This window comes from Eriocheir sinensis, chromosome 5, assembly GCF_024679095.1.
Source record: "Eriocheir sinensis breed Jianghai 21 chromosome 5, ASM2467909v1, whole genome shotgun sequence".
Taxonomy (NCBI): Eukaryota; Metazoa; Arthropoda; class Malacostraca; order Decapoda; family Varunidae; genus Eriocheir; species Eriocheir sinensis.
The window spans coordinates 3,900,523-3,927,190 of NC_066513.1; the positions used below are offsets into that span (position 1 = coordinate 3,900,523).

General features: G+C 41.1%; 2 protein-coding genes across 2 annotated transcripts in view; one reads left to right on the plus strand and one right to left on the minus strand.

The window, feature by feature from the left end:
• The window catches only part of LOC126983599 (bestrophin-2-like), a 184,831-nt gene that overhangs the window by 106,044 nt on the left and 52,119 nt on the right, over positions 1–26,668 (minus strand). The gene's annotated exons all lie outside the window — the stretch shown is intronic.
• The window catches only part of LOC126983587 (multiple epidermal growth factor-like domains protein 6), a 34,087-nt gene that overhangs the window by 1,056 nt on the left and 6,363 nt on the right, over positions 1–26,668 (plus strand). Inside the window, exons 2-26 of the mRNA XM_050836397.1 lie at positions 1–103; positions 880–915; positions 2,715–2,840; positions 3,777–3,905; positions 4,324–4,464; positions 7,106–7,231; positions 8,073–8,195; positions 8,720–8,845; positions 9,629–9,754; positions 9,898–10,020; positions 10,216–10,341; positions 10,565–10,696; positions 10,798–10,923; positions 11,572–11,694; positions 11,813–11,938; positions 14,555–14,680; positions 15,042–15,173; positions 15,880–16,002; positions 16,170–16,298; positions 16,444–16,575; positions 16,955–17,083; positions 18,912–19,037; positions 19,563–19,688; positions 23,008–23,133; positions 24,340–24,459. The exon at positions 1–103 is cut by the window's left edge and continues 9 nt beyond it. Coding sequence (XP_050692354.1) covers positions 1–103; positions 880–915; positions 2,715–2,840; positions 3,777–3,905; positions 4,324–4,464; positions 7,106–7,231; positions 8,073–8,195; positions 8,720–8,845; positions 9,629–9,754; positions 9,898–10,020; positions 10,216–10,341; positions 10,565–10,696; positions 10,798–10,923; positions 11,572–11,694; positions 11,813–11,938; positions 14,555–14,680; positions 15,042–15,173; positions 15,880–16,002; positions 16,170–16,298; positions 16,444–16,575; positions 16,955–17,083; positions 18,912–19,037; positions 19,563–19,688; positions 23,008–23,133; positions 24,340–24,459 — 3,061 coding nt within the window. The remainder of the gene's footprint in view (positions 104–879; positions 916–2,714; positions 2,841–3,776; positions 3,906–4,323; positions 4,465–7,105; positions 7,232–8,072; positions 8,196–8,719; positions 8,846–9,628; positions 9,755–9,897; positions 10,021–10,215; positions 10,342–10,564; positions 10,697–10,797; positions 10,924–11,571; positions 11,695–11,812; positions 11,939–14,554; positions 14,681–15,041; positions 15,174–15,879; positions 16,003–16,169; positions 16,299–16,443; positions 16,576–16,954; positions 17,084–18,911; positions 19,038–19,562; positions 19,689–23,007; positions 23,134–24,339; positions 24,460–26,668) is intronic.

Here is a 26,668-nt window from a genome sequence, read left to right on the forward strand (position 1 = left end):
CTCTGCTCCAGCCTGAAGGGCACGTGCGTCGGGGAAGGAGACAAATGCTCCGTGAAGCTGGAGGGCACCAAGGACTGTGGGAAGGGCTGGTGCTGCCTCGACCGTGAGTCCCTTGGCCGAGCTGTGATGTTACTGTTTGCTTGACAACACGACGGAGCTCTCAGTCAGTCATCAGATAATGGGTTAACAACAACCACCAACAAATATGTGATCGGAAATCTTACACGACACAAGACTGTAAACACTCATTATGTAGCAACGTAATATTTTTCATAAGATATGATAAATACAAAAATAAGGAGCTGCAAAAAGCAACTAAGAACATCAGTCTGATGTCACGGCAGACTTAAAAACCTAAGGGTTACTGATTGCATTCCTTGTTCTTGAAAGTGACAATTGAAATGAATTAGAATAGAGGTGGCAATAGGGGGAACCATTAAACTAACGTTTGTGTGTGTGTGTGTGTGTGTGTGTGTGTGTGTGTGTGTGTGTATATATATATATATATTATATATATATATATATATATATATATATATGTATATATATATATATATATATATATATATATATATATATATATATATATATATATATATATATATATATATATATATATATATATATATATATATATATATATATATATATATGTATGTATGTGTGTATGTATTCTAGCTTACGAGCATCTCTCAGAAAGTCCAAAGTTAATTAGCTAGATCCTCTTGGAACTACCTAAAGTAAGGTGTGTAGAAAACAGCAGAATATTTTTTCATTGAATGAATGAAAAAAAGGATATTTCCATGAATGAATGAAAAAAAATATTAGGAGATTTTTCCCATGAATGAATATTTAAACATTCGTTTGCATTTCTTGCAGAAGTAGGGACGGATGGAACATTCGGTGCTAACCCGGGTAAGAATATGACTAAAATGAATCATGAGTGTGGTCCAGATCATTTAAGCCCCAAATACACTGCCGAATTTTGTCTCACGAATGTACGCGAATATGCAAGTCATCCTGTGTCGCGAACAAGTTCGGCATCTTTCTTGCCTGTTCTTGGCCGTTCGGGGACATGTCTGCGTCCACCACGCGACTTTTGACAGTTGGTCACGACCACCAGGAAAGTTTCATGTTGCATGAAAAATTCGCGGCTGTTCGCCGAATGTGCACGAATGCAAAGTGGACGCCGAATTGTCGCCGAAATGTCGCCGACATGTCGCAGACAATTCGGCGTCCGATTCGCGGTGTTCGGCGAATTGTCGCCGAATTTTGACCGTTGAAATTTTAATTTTATTGGCAAATTTCTCGCCGACATGTCGCCGACTATTCGGGGACATGTCTCCGACATGTCGCCGAATGGCCAAGACTATTCGGGGACATGTCCCCGAATATTCGGCGAATTAATCATGACACGGCAAACGGGTCGCGGTGGGAGGTGTACACGGGGGTCTATCTAGCTATCTATCTATCTCTTTATGTATTATCTCTCTCTCTCTCTCTCTCTCTCTCTCTCTCTCTCTCTCTCTCTCTCTCTCTCTCTCTCTATATATATATATATATATATATATATATATATATATATATATATATATATATATATATATCTATATATATATACGGAATAAAATAATATTATAATAATAAACAGTAAACAAGAAAATATGAAAAACAAGAAGAATCATGAATATATAAAATAGGTATGGAACTAACATTCATTTATTTCATAATTAATTTACTATTTATTACTTTATTTATTTCTTAATATCATTATTCTGCCATTATTTAACATTTGTTTCATTTTCAGTTATTTAGATTTATTTCTTCTTTCAGTTACTGGTTTGTTTATTAATATTACGTAAACATTCATTCATTCTAAAATATCTGTAGGAGAGCAAAACAAAAACAAGTCACCTTTATACATTTTATTACACATACTATCATACATATTACCACACATGGTATTTACTCGCCCACAATTCTGTCCTGCCAGGCCACTGCTCCACGGGTGTTGTAGTAGTCCATGAGGTAGGCGCGGATTCCCGTGCTTTTATATGCCACATGGGCATCAGATGATCAGCTGTCAGAAATCTTGGCACTGTCGGAGGATTGTCCCCGACATGTTGCCGACACTTCGGGGACATGCGAAGACAATTCGGAGACTTATCGCCACTTATTCCGCGACAAAAAAAAACGTTAAAATTTCAGATTTTGAGCTCGGAGACATGGACGCCGAATAGTCGGCGACATGTCTCCGAATTGTCCCCGAATTGTCTTGAGCATTTGCCGACATGTCGCCGAATGGTCACGAACTGTAAGAATCTTGGTCATGTCGGCGAACCGGTCGCCAAATTTTTTCACGAACTGATTCTGCGTCAAGTTCGTGGCCAAAATTCGGCAGTGTATTTGGGGCTTTAGTCATGGCTGGATCACAGCTCTTCAGTTCATGCTGTACTCTAGCGCTCACTAAAGCAACGTGACAGGAACTAAAAGAGTTACCACCTTAAGTATATGGAAAATAAGCCATACTCAGTAACGCTAGTGTGATGCTTTGTTTCACAACGCTAAAGTAGCGCTCTACCAGCACACAACCATACACACTTCCATATCAACATACGTTTTTGTGTGTACAGCTTGATGTGCGAGACACACCACCTAGGATCCTTACCAAGACCATGCACTGTTTGGTTGTCATGCCGCTCTTACATTTTCAGCTTGTGTCGAAAAGGTAAAATGTTGGAAGAAGGGAGGAACGTGCAAGGACGCGTGTTCTTCGGACGAAGAGGTGATTGTGAATGGTTGTAAAGGAAAAGACTGCTACTGCTGCGCGCCAGCCAAAGGTAAGTGATTGCTGAAAAACAGCTTGCCCTTCATGCCCTCAAACATTATGGGTGTGGTATCAAATAAAAGGAATCGATGGGTAAATAAATCTGCTGCCCTAATCGGTCATTTTAAGGCGATTGCTGAAAAAAAAATTACGTAGTTTCTATTAATGTCATAACTGTATGATATGCGCAGGGAAGCGAGATGAAATTGTCACAGTTTTCTTCCTTTATAATGAGAGGGCATGACTAAAGTTTATTTTTTCCTCTGCCGTAGCTTTCCCTTCGTGATCAATCAATCTGAAGAGATAAATTATTCGACTGTAAGTTCAAAGATTGTTGTGAATGAAGAAGCTTTCCTCTCTTATCCTTCGAGTATACAAGGAACAAACCATTCAGAACTCCACTCCTGCACGGCAACAAGCCGTCCTTTACAGAGAGCTGTTACAGGAGCAAGTTTGAAGCTCGGTCACACAGTGGCTTAGCGATAGAACGCAGAGGCTTCAGAAAACTGGTGAAAATTCAGACCGAACTCGCGTCACCAGTGGTGAACCATAAGGACTGGTTTGGGGTCTATTAGTATTTCTTCTTTTCATCAGCGATCTTGATACACTCATTCGTGACATCAAAATAAACTTTACTTCATCGATCTTGCTTGCGGTGAAAGCAGTGCCACTGAGACGCTCCGTCATGAGATCAAAAGAAATCTACAAGTTAGATGAAACCACAATACTTAGATAGTAAAGGGATAGTTATATGATATAAATATAACTATATGATATGACCGATGACTAAAATCTGTTAGTTTATATCAGTGGGCGGGACTCGAACCTGAGTCCTCCAGGACGCCGAGCCAGCACGCAGACCACTCAGCACTTCGTCTTAAGTATTACTCAAAATCGTATGTGGCATGCAACACGAAATGCCATATTCAATGATCAACCCACTTTCCAGAATGTAGAGCCAAGGATGAATGCATCGATGCCCACGGCGAATGCAGAAAAAAATGTTCCGCGGGAGAAGAGGAGCTGCACGGCGCCTGCAAGGGCTCCGGCTGCAAGTGCTGCGTCGAGGCTGAACACGGTAACACTAGCACGCCAGCTGACACTCCTGTAGGCGCCGGCGAGAGATAGGTAGATAGATAGATAGATATAGATACAGAGAGAGAGAGAGAGAGAGAGAGAGAGAGAGAGAGAGAGAGAGAGAGAGAGAGAGAGAGAGAGAGAGAGAGAGAGAGAGAGAGAGAGAGAGAGAGAGAGAGAGAGAGAGAGAGAGAGAGAGAGAGAGAGACAGATTCATTTTGGAGGAACGGTGAGCGAGGTTTGTAGAGATATCACTGATTGTAACCTATGATTATTGTATTACAAGGATTGTTTATCTGCTTAAAATTGTGATTTTACCCTAAGATTTGTTATCGATTAATATACCTTGGTTACTGCTGCTGTAAACATACGTTCACTAAGAGTTGGTTGGCTGGTAAATACAGAATGATATATTTCAGCTGTTGCCGCCGAGGGCTGCGACATTCAAGCCACGTGCCAGCACGGGCGAGGGCAGTGCCGGGAGTGGTGCCTGCACGGGGAGGTGCAGGCCGACGAGAAGTGTGGCCCCAACTGCGTCTGTTGCCTGCCCTTGTCCGAAGGTAATGGCACACTTTTTATGCCCTACAGAAGGCGAGGCAAAGGCAAAACAAAATATATATATATATATATATATATATATATATATATATATATATATATATATATATATATATATATATATATATATATATATATATATATATATATATATATATATATATATATATATATATATATATATATATATATATATATATATATATATATATATATATACATACACACACACACACACACACACACACATATATATATATATATATATATATATATATATATATATATATATATATATATATATATATATATATATATATATATATATATATATATAGACACACACACACATATATAAATATATATATATATTTCTATATTTTTATTTATATATTTATTTATATATTTATATATATATATATATATATAGAGAGAGAGAGAGAGAGAGAGAGAGAGAGAGAGAGAGAGAGAGAGAGAGAGAGAGAGAGAGAGAGAGAGAGAGAGAGAAAGAGAAAAAGGAGAGAGGAACTGAAGTTCTGGAACAGTCATGAGCCAACAAGGAAAAGCGCTCAGATTGGGCACTAAGAGCCAATGGCGCTGGGCTGACCATCACTGAGAAGTCGAAGAAGACTTGGGCCGACCATCCCGCAAAAAAAAATATATATATATATATATATATATATATATATATATATATATATATATATATATATATATATATATATATATATATATATATATATATATATATATATATATATATATATATATATATATATATATATATATATATATATATATATATATATTTACGTTGCAGCCTCATTGCGCCGGTAGGCCCAAGTTTCTGGTGGGGCCTGATGGTCGGCCCAAGTCTTCGCGGTGGGGCCTGATGGTCGGCCCAGCCTGTTCTGGCGCAGGCGAGTGTTTATAGTGGCGTCATTTTGTATTGGCTCATGCTGCCCCGGAACTCGTTCTTGATTCGCTTGGACGGCTTCCTCTAGAGTCCGGGTTGATGGGTGGTCTTCAGGACAGCATGTGGGTAGTTTAAGCCACTCGGCGGTGACTGAAAAATCCGAGGTGGTAGCGTGAGGATTCGAACCTGCGTCGTCCATCACGCGGTGAATATGGGCCCAGTACGCTACCAGTTCGGCTAGAGAGAGAGAGAGAGATATATATATATATATATATATATATATATATATATATATATATATATATATATATATATATATATATATATATATATATATATATATATATATATATATATATATATATATATATATATATATATATATATATATATATATATATATATATATATATATATATATATATATATATATATATATATATATATATATATATATATATATATATATATATATATATATATATATATATATATATATATATATATATAAACTACCCTGCTACGGATTCTATCCTCTCTGTTCCTTTATCTCCAGTTTCCTTTCCGCCCGTTCTATCTCTGCTGTGGTAGACAGTCACTGTTCTTCCCCTAAACCTATCAACAGTGGCGTCTCGCAGGGCTCTGTCCTGTCTCCCACTCTCTATCTTTTATTCGTCAATGATCTTCTTTCCACAATAAACTGTACTATCCACTCGTACGCTAAAGACCCTAGTTTGCATTATTCAACTTCTTTCAACAGAAGACCCTCCCATCAGGAATTACAAGACTCTAGATTGGAGGCTGCAGAACGCTTAACTGCAAACCTTGCTATCATTTCTGATTGGGGTAGGAGGACCCTGGTGTCCTTCAATGCCTCAAAAACTCAATTTCCCTACCTATAAACTCGACTCAATCTTCCAAACACCTATTACCTATTCTTCGGCAATACTCAGCTGTCACCTTCTACACCAAACATCCTCGGTTTATCCTTAACTCAAAATCTTAACTGGAAACTTCCTGGAGGATGGGCGTTCTGTATCGTCTCCGCCAGTTCTTTTCCCCCTCCCAGATCCTGTCCATATACAGGGTCCTTGTCCGCCCTTGTATGGAGAATGCATCTCACGTGTGGGGGAGCTCCACACACACAGTTCTTTTGGACAGAGTAGTCAAAAGCTCTTTGTCTCATCACATCCCCTCCTCTTAGTGACAGTCTACTACCCCTTAAATTCCACCGCCATGTTGTATCTCTTCCTATCTTCTATCGATATTTTCAGGCTGACTGCTCTTCTGAACTTGCTAACTGCCTTCCCCCTCCCGCGGCCCCGCTGCACTCGACCTTCTACTCTTGCTCACCCCTATACTATCCATAGCCCTTCTGCAAGAGTTAACCAACACCTTCACTCTTTTATCCCTTCCGCTGGTACACTCTAGAATAGCCTTCCTTTGTCTGTATATCCTCCTGACTATGACTTGACCTCTTTCAAGAGGGGAAAGTCAAGACACCTCTTCTCCCGAAACTGACCTCTCTTTTGGCCTCTTGTTGTTTGTTTTTTATTAGAGCAGCGTCTAGCGGGCTTTTTTGTTGCTTTTTTTTGTTTTAATGGCCGTGAACACACACACACACACACACACACACACACACACACACACACACACACACACACACACACACACACTTTTTTACTATCACATCTAAATAATCGTGATGTACGTGTTGTCTGTGACAGTGTGCCAGGAACACCCCGCCTGTAACAACGGAGAGGGACAGTGTCGGGACGCGTGTCTGGTCGGGGAGACAGAGAAGAGTGGCGGGTGTGGCTCAAGCTGCAAGTGCTGCGTGACTCTGCCCAACGGTAGGATTGTGTTCTCTTACCACCTGTACAGCTTTATTTTGTCTTAGCGTCACACCGAGCCCCAAAGTTGTATGATTAGAAAAGGCACGTGAAATTTAATGAATATCACTTCGCGTCATTTTGTGGAGTGATATATTCGGATAGTGACTGATCTCTTGTTGGCATCTGTCAGAGTGCACAGAAGGGCTTAGGGATTTTGGGTTAGATATCTAATTCAGCGACATATGATGAAGGTAATGTTATGTCCTTTTCGGTGCGCCAAAACCCAAATTTTAGGTTTCCATATGAAAGAGTACACAAAAGTTTCTGTGACCAACCTCAATATGCAACTTTGTCATCGTCCAGTGGTTGGTGCTTTGACCTCGTTGCTTAAGGAGTGTTACAAATAATGGGCACACTCTTTAAGACGCGTTACCGGCTCAGTTTCAGCCTATTTGTCGGTCACGCCATAGTTTACAATTCAGGGAAGTACTCAGCAATCAATTTCCTCGCGCAAGTAACCAATTTTACAGTTCCTTTATCCCAAATTTGATTATGATGTTGAATGAGCATCCACATGAAACTGTTTCTCTTCTTGACATTGATAAGTTTATAGCAAAAGTTAACACCCGTCTTTTAACTCATTAGGTATTTTTTTGCCACATATGAATATGTATGAAGTACCGTCTTAGGATTGCAGTTATATTTTCAAAGCATCATTCCGCTAGTTAAGCATTTTCACAGGACGGTCACGAAGTCCTGTGATATGAACAAATAATGATCGCTTGGTTCGTACGTGCCAGAATAAAAGATAAAAGTGGGGAAGTCATTGCCCATATGACTATATATATTCTGTTCCCAGAATGCGTGGATGTGGAACACTGTGTCCGGGCAGGCGGTTCGGTCAAGAGCCGGTGCTCGGTAGACGAGAAAGAGGTGGCGGGAGGCTGCTCTGGCAGGTTCTGCTGCTGCGCCCCAGTCGATGGTGAGTTCGTAAATTCATTCCGCAACTCAGGAAGATGGTTTGTCCGCTGTTAGAAGATGTCAGTGATTGTTTTCCTGATCTTATACAGTTAAACTGAACTCTGTAGTAAAGAGGTTACCTAGCTGGAAGGCGTGGTTCGTTGACAAAAGTTGAACAAAACAATGCTAAGACTTTTTTCTAGCATTAACCTTTATATTTTACGCCTGTTTGGCCAGATAAATCCTCCATGTAAAGTTTACAGATGTACCTGATATCACTGCGCGCAAATGTGTGTACTCCATTAGCACGGACGTTGCGTGTTCCAGTAACTAAACTTCCGTAGTGTTTGTTTGTTTGTTTGTGTGTGTGTGTGTGTGTGTGTGTGTGTGTGTGTGTGTGTGTGTGTGTGTGTGTGTGTGTGTGTGTGTGTTTCAAAATGTCTCACGAAAAAGTCTTGGTAGGAAATCCTCCCTCCATATTTTATACCACGATCGCTCGAGGCGGCCGAACGTGACCGTCAGTGGCTGCCATCCGCTGTGTTTCAGAGTGCCAAGCAAAGGAAGGCTGTGACGGTGGCCGCGGTCTCTGCCGGTCTACCTGCCTGGCCGGTGAAAAGCACATACATGGTCTTTGTGGCTCGTATTGCAAGTGCTGTGTTGCCCGGGTGAACGGTAATTTGTAACTCTGATTCCTTCGTTTGAGTACTCCGTGATTTATAAATGCTTATATTTTTTCCTGTGATTTCATATATTTCTTTCACTTTTGCCAGACGTGTAAGTTATTTCTTATTTTGTGTCCTTGGAGCCATTGGGCCTTTGAAGTCTTAGTATGTATATTAGGTTATGAAAGTTCCTGAACTGTTTGTGCTCACTGATCTACTGAACGCTGAGATATATTTCTTCTCTGGTTTTCGTCTCGTTAGTCCTGGAGACCTTGCGTGTGTTGTGCTTTGTGTCGTGTGAGTTCTGAAAGTCTGGATTCCTGCGAGTCATGTGAACTATTATTACGGTGTTCTCTTTCTTATTCCTTCCAGTACTGTCGGTCCCTTACACTTACATTATTCAGAAGCATCCTTTGTGACTTCGTCCAGTGACTTTGGTTCTTTGCATGTCCTGCGAGGTCTCTGGATCCTAAGCGGCGTGCGTGCCTTGGAGGTGCTATGACTCTTGATTAAGTTTACAGCAATCTTACATGCGAATTTTATACAGAAAACTTTAGTTCCGCTATCATTGTGCAAACTTCAGACGCTCTCTTCATCTTTCATCGCTCCTCTACCATTCTGCAAGCTTAGTAAATCTTCCAGCGTTCCACTGGCATAATGTAAGCTTTCGTCACTCTCTTAATCCTCCACCGTTCTGCTAGCACACTGCAAACTTTATTCACTGTATATCTTCCACCGCTCTGCTGGCCTTCTGCAAGGTTTAGTGACTGTTAACCTTCCACCGCCCTGCTAGAATTCGAAGAGGTCAAAAGGTGCGTGCATGCGGGCGGGTCGATCAAGGCCGAGTGCACCGCCAACGAGAGGGAGGTGGCTGGAGGCTGCTCAGGACGACACTTCTGCTGCTGTGCGCTGAAGGACGGTAGGTACTACAAGTGATACTGGGTGGGTGATGGCTTCTCCATTTTCTTATCCAGCTGTTCATATTAAAAATGCACAACTTTACGGACAAATAATTGTATAAGAAACTTCAGTAATATGATGTTCACTGGTGCCCTTCTTTAGAGTGTAACGCCAAGGGAACATGCAAGGACGGCCGGGGCACCTGCAGGGCCGCGTGCAAGGCCCACGAGGAGAAGATCGGCCGGTGCGGTGCGCACTGTGCGTGTTGCCTGGCCGTGCCGGAAAGTAAGACCACCTTCGATTACGCACAAAGATGACTAAAGAAACACCTCAATTGTTGTTATTATAATATAATAGTACAAGGTAGAGTCAAATACTTACTTCCTTTGTGGGAAGAAGACGATGTGAGAAAGGGAGGGGTAGGCTTCAGTTTAAAACACAGAGTAGCACTGAAATGATTTATTTTTCTATTTACTTTAGCATGCACACCTAAGAAGGTATGTGCGGCTGCTGGAGGGGTGTGCACCACCCAGTGTCTCCACGGCAAGGAGCTGCAACACGGCTGCAAGGGACACAAGTGCAAGTGCTGTGTCACCAACGGTGGCGGTAAGACGCCCCACAACCGTGCAATGTCTTGCTGTTAGCTTTTACACTCCATCCTAGGTGTTTTACAAGAAAATAATATATACATACCTATATATATATATATATATATATATATATATATATATATATATATATATATATATATATATATATATATATATATATATATATATATATTATCAGCTACAGTAGTCAGTGAGTTATTTTCTCTGTATACTTTCAGAGTCTCTTTGCCAAGCCCAGCTGGCATGTGATGGAGGACTCGGACATTGTAGGGATGCGTGTAACAGCTGGGAAGACGAAGTTTCAGGGAAATGCGGTTCACACTGCCAATGTTGTGTGACCAGGATTGAAGGTAAAATACGTTCCATAGCTGTTTTCTACACCTTTTACAAGATTATCATTATGTCTCTGGACGAGGCTATTACACTTTCTTAAATAATTATCTTTTTCAAGTTCTTCTCGACTTGGAGAAATGCAAAGAGGATGGAGGCTCTTTCAAGTCTGTGTGCACCAGTGCTGAGAAGGAAGTGGGCAGAGGGTGCTCGTCGCAACACTACTGCTGCTGTGCCCCAATTGACGGTGAGCTGTCATTGTTTTCATAGACAGAACTTATTTGCATATAAATTATGCAAGGGCGATAAAACATTACTGGTGACAGCAGAATAAAGGAGCATGATCTGGATTATGTGTCAGGTACCTTGGCTAGGCAGGGTGAGGGTGTTGAGATTACAGGTGCCATATGTATGACCAGCAGGCCAATTGTGCTGAAACAGTAAAGCCACAAGACAAGAGAGTGGAGAAATATCATGAAAAAGTCATGAGGAAAGGTGATTGGAACATTAGATGGAACAACACTTTGGAAAAAGGTTATTTAAGCAGCGAAATGACTTGATTCGACCAAAATAAGTGTTGAATGCGTGAGTTAATACCATCTCGAATAGGTTCTTTTCATAATTATAGTCTTTTGATATTGTTATATCGAGGGACTGCTTGTTTAGGTTTGAATTTATGTCTGCTAATAACTACAGGGTTATAAGAGCAAGCTGGGCTACATGGGCACAGGACCCGCTTCCCGACAGTCAGTCCTGCTCATTTAGCTCTGGTAGCACGATGCACCTCTGAATCTCAAAGACCAGGAGGATGCACACAAAGCCTCTTCGATCCTGAGGAGATGAAGCGTAACGTTCCCCGGTGAATTATTTATTCTGATGCAAATGATTGTTCCAGTTTGCCACATCCACCCAAAGTGTGACAGCGGCCATGGCCAGTGTCGGACATCGTGCGAGGCGTGGGAAGACGAGAAACACGGATGCAGTCCTCACTGCAAGTGTTGTGTGGCTAAAAATAAAGGTAAAGCTGCGTCTTTGTTTTCATACTTTTCAAATTAATTTTGTTCTATAATATGTAACGGCATTTGTCAGGGAAATTTACGTCGGATCATAATAGATTGATCATTTTTATGCACCAGTTTTGACAGAGCTGGAACAATGTGAAAAGGAGGGAGGAGTGTTCAAGGCCGCGTGCTCCAAGGACGAGAAGGAGGTGGCTCGTGGCTGTTCGTACTCCAAGTACTGTTGCTGCGCCCCTCGTGACAGTGAGTGTTCCTACTGCTGCTTCGACTACCATTACTTCTTCTACTACTACTACTACTACTACTACTACTACTACTACTACTACTACTACTACTTTTACTACTTTTACTACTTCTACTACTACATAAATGATACCTCCACCCATGTTTATTTTCCCGACACATAATCATGAAGGGCTCCATAGCTTGGAGGTCATTAGCCCCAACTCTGTTCGCTAATGACTGTGGCATCCAACCATATCATTAATACTACCTAGCATTAAATCGCCTATCATCTATTACGTCCAGATCCCCCTTTCCTTCCCTACTCAAGTCACTCCCGACCCACCCTAAAGTCACTCTCCACCACTGTGGCTTCATAGTCCATATTGGAGATGTTGGTGGCTTTTGGGCCAGAGTGTCTGGTGCCCCTAAGACATACGATGGCCGACCTGAGCAGGGAGAACAAGAGGCGACACCTCATTCAGGCGACAACGTGGCTCCTTGGCTGATGCTTCTTTTCTGAGATTAGTTCCGCGAGTCGTGCGTAGAAGCATCGGGCCCTGGGACCCATCCCGCCGGATGTGGTGAAGACGAGGGGGATGAAGCTGCCCTGATCCACATGTTGGATTCTTTCACCGTATGCTCTCGTCTTCTCCTGCTCGTTCCTGTGGTGGGCGGCTTCCAGGGGCAGCTCACGGTGACAGGCAGCCATCGGGTCGAATATGCCGCTGTCCGCGCACTCAGAATCCGTGGGCACTTACATCAACCCGTGCCTCCTGTGAGGTATTGGCTGTCCTGTACCGAAGGTGTTCGCCATCCAGGGGAAGCAGTGCCGGCTCGGTAGTGACGTCTTGGCATACCTCCCCGAGCATACTGGCTGTCAGATCCCTCACTTCATCGTGTCGAATACAGACGAAGCCTCCCTTTTTACATGTCATGGTGTGGGTGACATCATTTGGTGATCCACATGCACAGAGATCAGTCAGTCCCTCAATCGGCCAGCCATATATCAGAGCAACGGCGTCGACAAATTCTTGTTTGTTGAGGCTGAAGCCTTTTGCTCTGATTGGTAATGACGTTAGCCAGTTAGAGGCGCCTCTCCTGTGCTGTGTGTATTTTTCTACTCATTTCTGTGGACAGGTGGTGTGTAAGACGGTCCAGCTCATCTTTTTGGGCCTGTTGCCTTTCTTCTGAGATTTTTCTTTTAATTTCTCTTATTTCTGTTTGGTCTATCTCGCCCCCTGCCTCCTGAGCGATGATCCTGTTGATGAGTGACCTGGTAAGGCTGATGGAGTTTTGGTTCTCCTTATCAGCCAGCTTCTCAGGGTTGGTGATCCCCATTCCACCCAGTCTTGGAGGATGTACTAGCATATGCCTCTCCTCCTCCCCCAAAGCATGAGATTTCACCAGCGCCGGCAAGAATACATTCTTGACGGCATTTTCCAGTGGTCGGAGGAGTCGACTGATGCCGGGGATGGTGCGCATCAGGAACGTCCACCGATGTTGGATGCCGTGGGTGTACGCTGAATAGGCAGCGTGTGGCTCAGTCTTGGCAATGGCAGACAAAGCTTCTATTTCCTTCACCCATTCAACTACTTTGTCTCCTACGTACTCCTTCTTATGTACCTCTGTCCCGATCACTGCACCTAAGTGTCGTTGTCCGTCTTTTGTCACAATGACGCCACTTCCTCTAAAAGTTTCCGCGGCATGGTCATAATGTTCAGGTTTGACAATAAGGACAGACTTGGTGGCGTTAGGGATGTATCTTATCTCAGGGCCGGCGGTGTTCACAGTGTCCCACCACCCTTTTAAGTCTGAGATTTTACCAGCACCTGAGAGGTCATCCGCATAAGCCACTTGTTTCACCCGTGTTTTTGCGTACGCGATTTCATTTTGGAGGACTGATAGGCCCAGGGCGTACATAGCCATGGCTACTGGGTCACCTTGTGTTGTTCCCTCAGATGATTTTAACACTTTCACTTTTCCACTGTGGTTGTTTATGTATAAGTCGGTCGGGTATGTATAGGTATTTTCGACATACATAGCTAAGCTAGGGCACTTGGTTTTAATGTTGTGTATCATAGTCTTTCTATTTATTGTGTTGAAGGCACTACAACCACTACTACTACTACTACTACTACTACTACAACTACTACTACTACTACTGCTGCTACTACTACTACTACAGCTGATACTAATGCTGCTACTACAACTACTACTACTACTACTACTACTACTACTACTACTACTACTTCTGTCGATCGGTATTAGGTCCACTGCTGTTAATAATTTATAGTAACTATTTAGACACAGCAATTAGGAGTGACATCACAAAGTTTGCAGATGACACGAAAATTTGCAGAGTAATTAGATCAAATCAGGGCGCCTGTGTTCTCCAGGATGAACTAGACAGATTGTATGATCCGGTGGGTGAGTGGCAGGTGGAGTTCAGCGTCGGAAAGTGTAGTATTCCGAGTGGAGGCAGGAATACCTTCACATAATTACCCCTATATTGACATTCCCCTAAGCAGGTCTAGAAGACATCTTTAGATACAAGTATATGCCTACAATATTGACACCACTCAATCTTTGTGCACAATTATTTGACTCAAACTGACAAAAGAAAATCCGTTTCAGTCTGCCAAGCCCAACCGTCCTGTGATAACGGCAAGGGCAGCTGCCGGTCTGCGTGCACCAGCCTGGAGGAGGAGGTTTTGGGCGGCTGTGGGGCACACTGCAAGTGCTGCGTTGCCCTTACCGGTGGTATGTCAGCCCATCCAACATACTCTCAACATTTTACTTTGTCACCTTTGTACATGTAACATAACTTTTTTAACCATGCTTTCTGCAAATTATTAATATTTATCAATAACTCCTTTTCAGTCTTGCAGGCTGCATTAAAATTGATATGAAGGAAAGTTACGTCCAGGAATAGTCTTCTTGTGGAAACGAACACCTCATTCCCTTTAAAGGAACATATCTAAGGCAAATATATCCCATACGACGTGGATCAAAGACTTAGCGAATTGTTTCAAATGATATCGCTTAATCCAAAGGTAAATTATCAATGAATGTAATCCCATAGCACAACTTTCTTATCTCTGAGTGGAAATCTTCCCCTCAGTAATCACAGTGAAGGAGCTCGAGGCGTGCTCACGGAACGGCGGCTCCTTCAAGGCCAAGTGCACCAAGGACGAGAAGGAGGTGGCAGGAAGCTGCCTGGCACAAAAGTTATGTTGCTGCGCGCCAATAGACGGTATATATATTTTTTTCTTCTACTTCAGAATCAGATTTTGAAATATTCAAATATTGAGAAAAATGACAGACAAGGTTGATATCTATCTTCCGATCTACCTGTCTATCTATCTATCTATTCATCTATCTATCTATCGAGAGAGAGAGAGAGAGAGAGAGAGAGAGAGAGAGAGAGAGAGAGAGAGAGAGAGAGAGAGAGAGAGAGAGAGAGAGAGAGAGAGAGAGAGAGAGAGAGAGAGAGAGAGAGAAAATTTTAATCCTGTGAACAATGGCTCTATACTAGTGTCTATATCGTCTATCTTTTGCTGGTATTTTTCACACAAACTGCATATTTTTACACTAATTTGCAACCCGTATTATTGGTACGCATGGAATTTCGAAGGATGTTTTCTTTTTTCAAAATCAAGGTATATATTTGTGAAAATTAATTGAATGAAAACTTTTCGCTTGCTTGCCACAATTTTGATTATCTCCATTAGTTACCCAGGTCTAGCCATCATTAATTAATATGTAACTTCATGATAATGGCGGAGATGCAGAAAGTTTGAATTTTATAAGAATGTAGATACATATATAAGTGACGTGTGGACTAGTATGCCCTTTTATATCTGAATCATATCTGACTTGACATCACTATCAAAATAAGCTGGATACACGAACTATCTCAGGTTAGACGAAGCTCTGAATGCCCTTAATCATTACGACAGAGTGTCAAGCTCAGCCGACGTGCGCAGATGGCCGTGGGCACTGTCGGAGCTGGTGTAAGGAGTGGGAGAAAGAGAGCGGCCACTGTGGCCTACACTGCACATGCTGTGTGGCTGCCACGGGAGGTAACTGTGTGTCCGTCTTTTGTTCTGAGCGGTGTAGTACATCGTTCAATTGTTGCCATTGATGAGTAGTATCTATATTGACAATCTGCAATATCATTTATCTATTGTCCACTGACGTCATTAGTAATACTTACTCTTTGAAATCATTTCCAAAAATGTCATTGCAGCAATTATGGAATTAGACCAATGCGTCTCGGAGGGCGGGGCAGTAAAAGCAAAGTGCAGCGACGCCGATAAACCAGTAGCATGGGGCTGCCTGTCATCGAGTCAGTATTGCTGCTGCGCCCCAAAAGACGGTAAGTTACAGTCTGTTACCCGCAAACGTGTACACTGATAAACAACTTCTTATATGCTGCAAGACGGAATATGTCGCGCAGTGTGGCTAATGAAACAAATGGAAAATTTAGAGTAGCAAGTGACCTTTTTTGTACTCTGCTTCAGTTTGTCAGGCTCATTCGCTCTGTGCCGATGGGGAAGGACTGTGCCGCGAGACGTGCGAAGGCGGAGAGGAAATAAGTTCCTCCTCTAGTTGTGGCCAGAGCTGTCACTGTTGTGTGCTCTCCTCCTCTGACGGTAATAACTGACGCTAACATCTTTGAGCTTTCAAGGTATTAATTTACAGCATTTCAATCCTCCATATTCGCTGAGTTGCTGTCTCTCACAGGTGAATCATTCATCAGCAGTAAACTATTGGCGACTCACAGGTTATTCTTGGATATATTCAACTTAGGTGCTTAGATGTATTTAACTTAGGGTGCTCGTATGGTGATGTTAGTAATGCTATGATATGAAATTTTCTTCAGTATTTAAAACTTTCAATGACTTAAGATCGCCTTACTCCGCTCCTTTTTTTCATAGCTATCACTAAACTTATGTCCGAGTGAGGTTTCCATACAAATAATAAAGGGTACACCATTGCTCCTAAAGTATAATGAAACGCACCACCCCTCAGTAAGCTCCGACGACATCTATCACTGCCTTGATGTCAAAGGATCCTTGAAGACCAAGTGCAGCGACTCTGAGAGAGCGGTTGGAGAATGCTCATCCACATCCAAACACTGTTGCTGCGTTCCGAACGACGGTAAGTGGTTCATCGGTCAGTTTTTTTCAGTTACTCATTGGGTCAAAATAATTCCCCTCCGCCGCTACCCTAGTAAACAAGCACACCGTTAATAGCTCCTAACAAGGTAACGCTGTGGCTAAAGGACCTTACCCACAGTGGTAACACCCCAAACATTATCGCCAGCCTAACTTCATATATATTCTTTTGACATTTTCTTACTACTTGGATCTTTGGATCTTAATCACGTCTGCATTCCATCCCATAGAATCTGTGTTATCTTGTGGGGATTCGAAGCAAATTTTATATAAATTCCTTCCCGTCCTCTCTCGACGGACTCCTTTAACGGTGAGTCCTTCGCAAAAACTCTTACTTTCATGATTCCCGACTTTTCCTTAACTCGCCTCTTCCGCCTAACTTAAATGTATGCCCCCTTCCTTGAGGGCTCATGTTTCTGATGCCATTCTTTGATCCTGCGGCTACAACACTTCCAGGTCGATCCTTGGGCTCTACATGCTATAGAATTATACGTCTTAGATTTTTATGCTATGATACATGGCTTTACCTTGATGTTTCCTATTTCTAAAGTAAAACTTACAATTAGGAGCAGAGAGATTTACATGCGTATTTGTTACATGATACTTTTGATAAAAAAAACACTATAAAAAGTCAAGCAATTTTCTTGCCTTCCAGTGAAGTATTCTTCACACCGTCTGTCGTGCAGTGACTGATCTAGCCTGATCACAGTAAATCATCTTCAAATCCTTTGGTGACAAACAATGTTGTTGTTGTTTTTCTTTCTAGAGACCGGAACTTTTTTGAAGTGCCGTCATTTGACATTTCCTTGCTTGGCGAGACATTGCTGTTGTAATTGACAGTTATATTTCGTCTCATAACCTCTAAACAGTTGGGTTTATCGAGGTTCTATTAAGCATTCCATCTGCTATGAATTCATTGTTTAATGAATATACATTTCATATTCAATGTGTTCCATTAATTAGCTCAGGAAAATTTGGAAAAGATCCCATTTCTTACAAGTTTATCTATATACAAGTTACTCAAGTGTTTTATGCTAGAGAGCTCTGAACTTCTTATTTTTTTGCTATTTCAGTTTCATTCCGGAAGAACGTCAAAGTTTTAACTCAAATAATATTTTTGTCATGAAGTTTACACGTAGCATTTGCTTACTATTATGCTATTGATACTCGGCTGCTCTTCCTCTACCCTTTCAATACTAGCCTCTCTCATTCTAGTTCAAATGGAAATGTCATGTATGTCAATGTATTGAAGAATCTTGCTCAACGTTACATGCAGTTGTTGCGGGGCTCGACTCCCAACTCTCTTCTAATCAGTCAGTGAGAGTTAGCCTCTTACATTTTTCCACTTGCATGTTGTCACTATCTCATGTTCCACCACACTTTTTTTTATTTTCATGGGAAAAGGGCTTTAATGATTTCGCTAGTTAATTGCTAACATTGTCTGCGACCCAGCTGCACGAGTCATTCCACTCACTCTTCTTTTTGTAGCCTTCCTAATAAACGCCCATGCCGGTAAGCGCTTGAGGAGTCTGCCTTTTCTATTGGTTCAGTTCTTCAATAACTTTTAGCGTGGTGGTGGCAGGCATGAGATACTTCTTCTGACGATATTGTCTTCATTTTCAAACAAGCTTTTTCCTTTTCAGAATCGAGAATTCAGATTCCTTTGATATTTTACCTGAGGCTCAATCTTCCTTCCGTTGTCAGAAAACAAGGCTTTTCCACACAATGCATCAGCAATATTAAGTCCAATCATTTATCAGTAACACAGTAGACACACAATGGGTGATTAAGTCACACTATGCTCTTTACAGTTTGCCAAGCTCAAGGGGAATGCAGTGACGGGCGAGGGTCCTGTCGGGTGACGTGCCACTCATCAGAGCAGGAGGCTCACGGCGGCTGCAGCAGCGAGTGCAAATGTTGCATTCCAGTTGACAAAAGTAATGTTGTGTGATAATTAGGCGGTTGTTTTCACTGGGCATACGTTGCAATAAAGCGCTCTCATTGAAATTAATAACGGACTATGAATTGCATTCATGATAGAGATAAAAAATGAAAGACTATTTTATCATGATACCAATCATATATATATATATATATATATATATACATACATACATACATATATGTATATATATATATATATATATATATATATATATATATATATATATATATATATATATATATATATATATATATATATATATATATATATATATATATATATATATATATATATATATATATATATATATATATATATATATATATATATATATATATATATATATATATATATATATATATATATATATATATATATATATATATATATATATATATATATATATATATATATATATATATATATATATATATATATATATAAACGTTCTTTTTTCCGCAAACCTTTTAGGTTGCCTGCAGAACTATTACAGTACCTCTGTTGTTTTTATTTTCAGTTAATACGGTAAAAGACTGCTTACATGCTGGAGGCATCGTTAAGAAACAATGCTCCGGCTTCGAAACAGTATTTGGCACCGGATGCTCCCTTGTGGCGAACCTTTGCTGCTGCAAACCAAAGGAGGGTAAGAATTTATAATTTGAAATAATTCCACTATATTTTTTACTTATATATATATATATATATATATATATATATATATATATATATATATATATATATATATATATATATATATATATAATTTTTTTTTTTTTTTACGTGTCAGCCTATAGCGCCGGTAGGCTTTCTTGAGGGGCCTCGATGGTAGTCGGCTCCAACCCGTCATGGCGCAGGCAAGTGTTTTAAAGCGGCGCCATCTTCTCTTGGCTCATGCTGCCCCCCGGAACTCGATCTTGATTCACTTGGACGGCTTCCTCTAGAGTCCGGGTTGATGAGTAATCTTCAGGACAGCATGTGGGTAGTCTTACGGCCGTAGTATTAATCTCCCCCATTCCCGTTCCCTTCCCTTCCCTTTACCTTGGCTGTGAACCGCAGTTTTAAGCGTCCCCGGGGGGTTGGGATTGATTAACACTACTTCGAGAGAGAGAGCGGATGGGGTCGAAAAAGTGTGACTCCGCGGGGTCAGAAGCAGGACATCTTCGGCTTCCCCTTCCTATATTTCATGAATAAATAGTGTTATATTTGTTATTATAGATGGAAATATATTGAAAAGTATCAGAATATTTTTATGACTGATATTACATCGCAAACTTTGCTGAACTTAATATATTTCTTTTAGTTTGTAAAAACTCTGGTGTTTTCATTTGATTGTAAACATACAGCTTTTCCTGAAGTTTCCTTTATAATCGTCCCCAAGAATGGCAAAAGACGGCAGATTGATGACTAAATATGGCATTATTATGGCAGTACTTAACATACACCATAAAAAAGGGCATTTTTTGGCGACCACCTTTTTTTAAGACAAAAATGCCACAAATGACACGACCTGGCAACCCTGGTGTGGTGTGGCTGACCAGATATGTGTGACCAGTCATGGATACCAACCTGTCTCATAAATTAACTTACCCGCCTTACTTGTTCTTTCCCTGTAGATCAACTACGCTATTGTTTTGTTTTAAGATATTATTGGTTTGAAAGTGCTGCCAACATTATTATGACGTGCAGATTGGTCTTGTCTGGCCCGCATATTTGTCGCGGGGCCGGGAAGGGGACGGGGCGGCTTATACACACCCTAGACCTGCCGATAGGGATGGGGACGGAAAGGGAATGGGGAGGACTAACGGCCATAGTGTTAGTCTTCCCCATTCCCTACGCGTCCCCATCCCATACGCGGGACTGGGGTATGGACAAGCCGCCCCGTCACCTTCCCATTCCCGGGACAGATATGAGGGACCAATCCGCACGTCATAATAATGTTGGCAGCACTTTCAAACCAATAATTACAGAAAACGAAATAAATAATGCATTTTTTACACACCATTGTATTCATATACATTATATATCATAAAACAAAACAATAGCGTTGTTGATCAACAAGTAAACAACAATTAACGCGGTAAGTTGATTTATAAGACAGTTTGGTATCCATGACTCGTCACACACACCCGGGCAGCCACACCGGGGTTGCCAGGTCGTGTCATTTATGGCATTTTTGTCTTAAATCAAGGTGGTCGCCAAGAAATGCTATTTTTTATGGTATATGTTAAGTATTCCCATAATAATGCCATATTTAGTCATCAATCTGCCGTCCTTTGTCATTCTTGGGGACAATTATAAATGAATTTTCAGAAATAACTGTACGTTTACAATCAAATGGAAACACCAGGGTCTTTACAAACTAAAAAATATGTATTAACTTTAGCAAAGTTTGCGATATAATATCAGTCATACAAATATTCTGATACTTTTCAATATATGCCCTTCTATAATAACAAATAGAACACTATTAACTCATGAAATATACGAAGGAAAAGCCGAAGATGTCCTGCTCTCTGCCCCGCGGAGTCAACACTTTTCCCACCCCATCCGCACCCTCAAATGGTAACGCAAAGCAACCCCAACCACATGGGGACGCTTTACGCTAAGGGTTACGGCCACGGGTAAGGGATTGGGATGGGATGGGATGGGAATGGGGAAGTCTAACACTATGGCCGTAATACTACGGCCGTTTGCCCGGAGGGACCCCCGGACTTGATATATATATATATATATATATATATATATATATATATATATATATATATATATATATATATATATATATATATATATATATATATATATATATATATATATATATATATATATATATCGATAAATATTTATATATATATATATAAATATATATATATATATATATATATATATAAATATATAAATATATATATATATATATATATATATATATATATATATATATATATATATATATATATATATATATATATATATATATATATATATATATATATATATATATATAAATATATATATATATATATATATATATATATATATATATATATATATATATATATATATATATATATGAGGCCAGGCCGAGGGGATGCCCGCAGAGTTCGTGGCTTAAGCAAATCGATAGATCCTGCCAGAAGGTACTTTGTTTGAGAAGGGGGCCTGCATGGAGACTTTGCCCGGAGGGACCCCCGGACTTGGCGTCGTAGGGTGCGCAAGGCGACGCGTCCCCCCGGTGAATGTCCTCATTGACTGATTGAAAAAGGTACCCCATTCGCTAAGTAAGTTTGAGAGGCTTTCCCCATCAAGCGGGTCACTACTTTAATTTCCCCCCACCTGAACCTTATGCACAAAGATATCTGCCATTATTTATGAACTCCTTGGAGAAAATGGGCCATCCACCTCCAGTTAACCAACACAGGGGAGACTCAACAGAACACAGGAGAGGATGTCTAGCGCTTGTCACCACCGTGACGCCCCTGAATTCCACTTTATCATACCTCCACACGACCACTGCGTGTCACGAAACACACGAGAAACTAATCCAGATCCGGCGTCGGGGATGCAACCCACGATCGGTGAAATGGGAAAGACACTCCTTAACCAGTCGCCCAAAGAAAAACCCCGCTCGCAAAGTGGGAGGTTTCCCACAACAGGCGGGTCACTACACATAAGCATAAACTCTCGGGTTTTCAAAGAATAAGCTGCACATAATTAATCCCAAGGAACGCCTGGTCTTCGGTAAAAAGTATGCGGAGTGGCACCAGGAGGAGTAAAAATTAAATAACCTGAACAATACGTAATATTGCTCTTCTTTGGTATAGGGCCAAGTGCTGACTGCTGTATTCTTAAAGTTAACAAGATTGGATATTGAAGTACATTGAGTTTTTAAGAGAATGTTAAATCTAAGGGTCAAAATATATTTTGTGCTAACACTTTCCCCATTTTTTTGTGTCACTTTACAGTGTGTGAAGCGCTTTCTCCGTGTGCACATGGGAAAGGCTACTGCCGGGAACACTGCGAGAGCCATGAAAAGGAGGGCCACGGAGAGTGCGGCCACACATGCAAGTGCTGCGTGTCCAAAATTGACGGTGAGGCTCAGACTTGACGTCATACAAATATTATAGCAATTAAGAGACACAATAATGAGGAAAACATCTTGTTTTTAATTTGGAGGAGTTGCAACACGTAGACGTGATTCAGCATACAGAGGCGCCAGAGATTGGACAAAGAAAACGTAGATTCAGACGAGCGATTTGACACCTAATTCAGAAATTAATAAAGTATGCAAAGGAGCATCGCCAGCCGGTCTCCTCTTCCTCTTCCTTCTCATTCTTCTTCTCTTCATCGTATTCTTCTGCTCTCCCTTCCCCTGATTATGTGCGTGAAAAACTATATATGTGGGAGATGATATACCTAGACCAAAGATCCAAGCCTTGCCCAGCAGTTGTGACCATTACCAACTGCTATTACTGGACGGATTCAGATGTTCCTGCGAGATGGATTACTTCCAGGCAAGTTTGAATGTAGTCAGGATCGTCATGCACGCAGTAACGGCAAGCTTGGACGTACTTGTTATATAACATGTCAAGCAGATGCGCATATAACTAGAAAACTATTACATAGAATAATATTGTAACAAAGTCCTTATACCTGCCATTCCTTAAATGTGAGCAAATGATAGTTTATTTATTAGAATAATCATTTATATATTCTTAACAGAACTATATTCTATAGGCATGTAACTCTCATGCTGAGGGCATTTGGCTGTAAATATTTCGCCATTGGTCATGTTTTGGAGATGCAAAGAAATACACTTTACAGTTGCCAGATATGGACTTCTTAGAATGACAGAGAAATACAGACCACAGACCTGTGTGTTGGTTGTTCGCCATGGGGCATATCTTCAAAATTACACCACTAGCAGGATGTTGAATCATTCTCTAATCAATTCGATCATATTAGGAAACCTATGGGGAGGTAATTTGAAAGGTTAGAGCGGTCACACTTTTTCGGCATTGGTAGGATGTAATAGTGATTCCGGTATGAAGGAAAGATAATGTTGAAAGGTAGAAGTGAAAGAACTTGACCCTCAAGGCTTCTGCGCGGATCGAAGCACTTTTTGAAGGACAATAGGAGCAATTCATCAGATCCATGGTTGTTTTGAAGCTTTAGAAAGGGGCATGAGAAGGAGGACACTGCCCTATATGAGGCAGAATGGAATTTTAATTGACTTTTTCATCAAACAGCTCACTATTATATGCGTTGACAGAATTTTTTTCTCTCTTCGCTCTCAGTGTCCGAGGTACAGGAATGCCTTAATGCAGGCGGGTCGTATAAAAATGAGTGTGCACAATTCGAAGAAGAAGTGGCCGGAGGATGTGACACCAAAGCCAAACTTTGCTGTTGCGCGCCCGGTGAGTGTCTTCGTGAGTCTTAACATTATTATGAGGTAATTCTCATGGCCAAGATGATTTACACTCTCTCTCTCTCTCTCTCTCTCACGCACGCACGCACGCGCGCGCACCCACGCACGTACACGCACACACACACACACACACACACACACACACACACACATACACACATTTATACATTTATTCATACCGTAATATCAATGGGTAGCAACCTGGATTGTAAGTATCCTCTTTTCAGATTTATCTCTATGAAGATCGGATATTAATATTTCACATGAAAAACAAAATATCTCATAAGAACATAAGGGAAACTGTAAGAGGCCGAGTGGCCTACACAGGGCAGCACCAGAATCCCCCCCCACTACTCACGATGGGTGAGGTGTAGTTTCAGGGGTTACAGGTAGAGGCTTGATCCTCGTTTTACCGGCGGTACTATGCACGCACCAGTACCCCGTCACCTTACTGCACCCACACCTCACTGCCACCTGTCGTCCTCGTCCATGTAGCTATCCAGTCTACTCTTAAAACAAGCTATCGTCCCTGCACTAACTATGTGATTGCTGGGTCTATTCCATTCCCCTATCACCCTATTACTAAACCAATGCTTGCCTATATCTCTCCTAAATCTATACTTTTCTAATTTAAATCCATTACTGCGAGTTCTATCCTTCTGGCTAATTCTCAGTACTTTACTTATATCGCCTTTGTTGTAACCCTTGACCCATTTGAATACTTCTATCAGATCTCCCCGCATTCTTCGTCTTTCTAGTAAATGTAAGTTTAGATGTTTCAGCCTATTTTGATATGGGAGGTTCCTCAGCCCCTGAATCATCTTGGTCATCCTCCTCTGAACTGATTCTAGCAAGTTGATGTCCATTCTGTAGTGTGGACACCAAAACTGGACAGCATGAATAAAAGCGAACCTAAAACTGAACCTTGAGGAACCCCACTGGTAACATTACCCCATTCGGATTTTTTACCGTTAATGGTAACCCTCTGTTTCCTGTCGCTAATCCACGCCTTAATCCAATCAAATACCTTCCCTCTAATCCCATGAGCCCTGACTTTATTTAACAGTCTCTGGTGAGGTACCTTATCGAAGGCCTTACTAAAATCAAGATAAACCACATCATAGCTCTCATCATTGTCAGCTACCTCGTATATTCTATTGTAAAAGGATAAAAGATTAGTGAGGCACGACTTTCCTTTATTAAACCCATGCTGTGAGTCGTGAATTAAATTATGTCTGTCAATATGGTCCCTAATACTATCAGCTATTAATGACTCAATCATTTTACCTATAACTGACGTCAAACTAATCGGCCTATAGTTCTCCACAGAAGATTTGTCTCCCTTCTTAAATATTGGAATAACGTGTGCCTGCCTCCATGAAACAGGCACCACCCCTGTGTCTAGAGACTTCCTAAATACTTCTGTTAACTGCCCACTTATTTCAGCTTCACATTCCTTTATTACCCTGGGGAAAAGTTCATCTGGCCCTGGCGCCTTAGTGACTTTAAGTCTATCTATCTGTCTAATCACGAGCTCCCTACTTATGTTGATGTCGGTTAATTCTTCTACCTCTTCTCCCCTGTAGATCTGTTCTCCCTGAAGTATATCATCTAATCTTTCTTTGGTAAATACAGTTAAGAAGTATCTATTTAACGCCTCGCTCATTTCCTCATCACTATCAATCAGTGATTCTCCTGACTTAAGCGGCCCTATCTTATCCCTAACCTTGGTCTTATAAAGCTGAAAGAAGCCCTTTGGATTGGTCTTTGCTTCCCTGGCAATTCTAATCTCATAATTACGTTTTGCCATACGTGTGTTCTTCTTTACTGCTCTAGCTAAATCGTTGTAACTATCCCTAAGGTGAGTTTCCCCCCTTTTAATTCTAACATATAGTCTTCTTTTCCTTCCTATTTCAGTTTTTAGCCTGTCTGTCATCCATCGCGGGTAATTACCTGTTGACCTGACTTCCCTGTGAAGTATAAACTGTTTCTGTCCTAGTTTAATCTCCCTGACCAGACTATTGTACTCACCCTCCAAGCTACTGACCTGACTAGTGACCTCACCAGAGATTAACGCCCCTCCCTGCTCTGGGTCCTGACCTACTTCGGATCTCACTCCCCTAAGCCTCTGCAGCTGTTTTCTTAACCCCTCGTAGTCTGCCTTCCTGAAGTCAGGTATTAATGTGTTGTTACTGCTG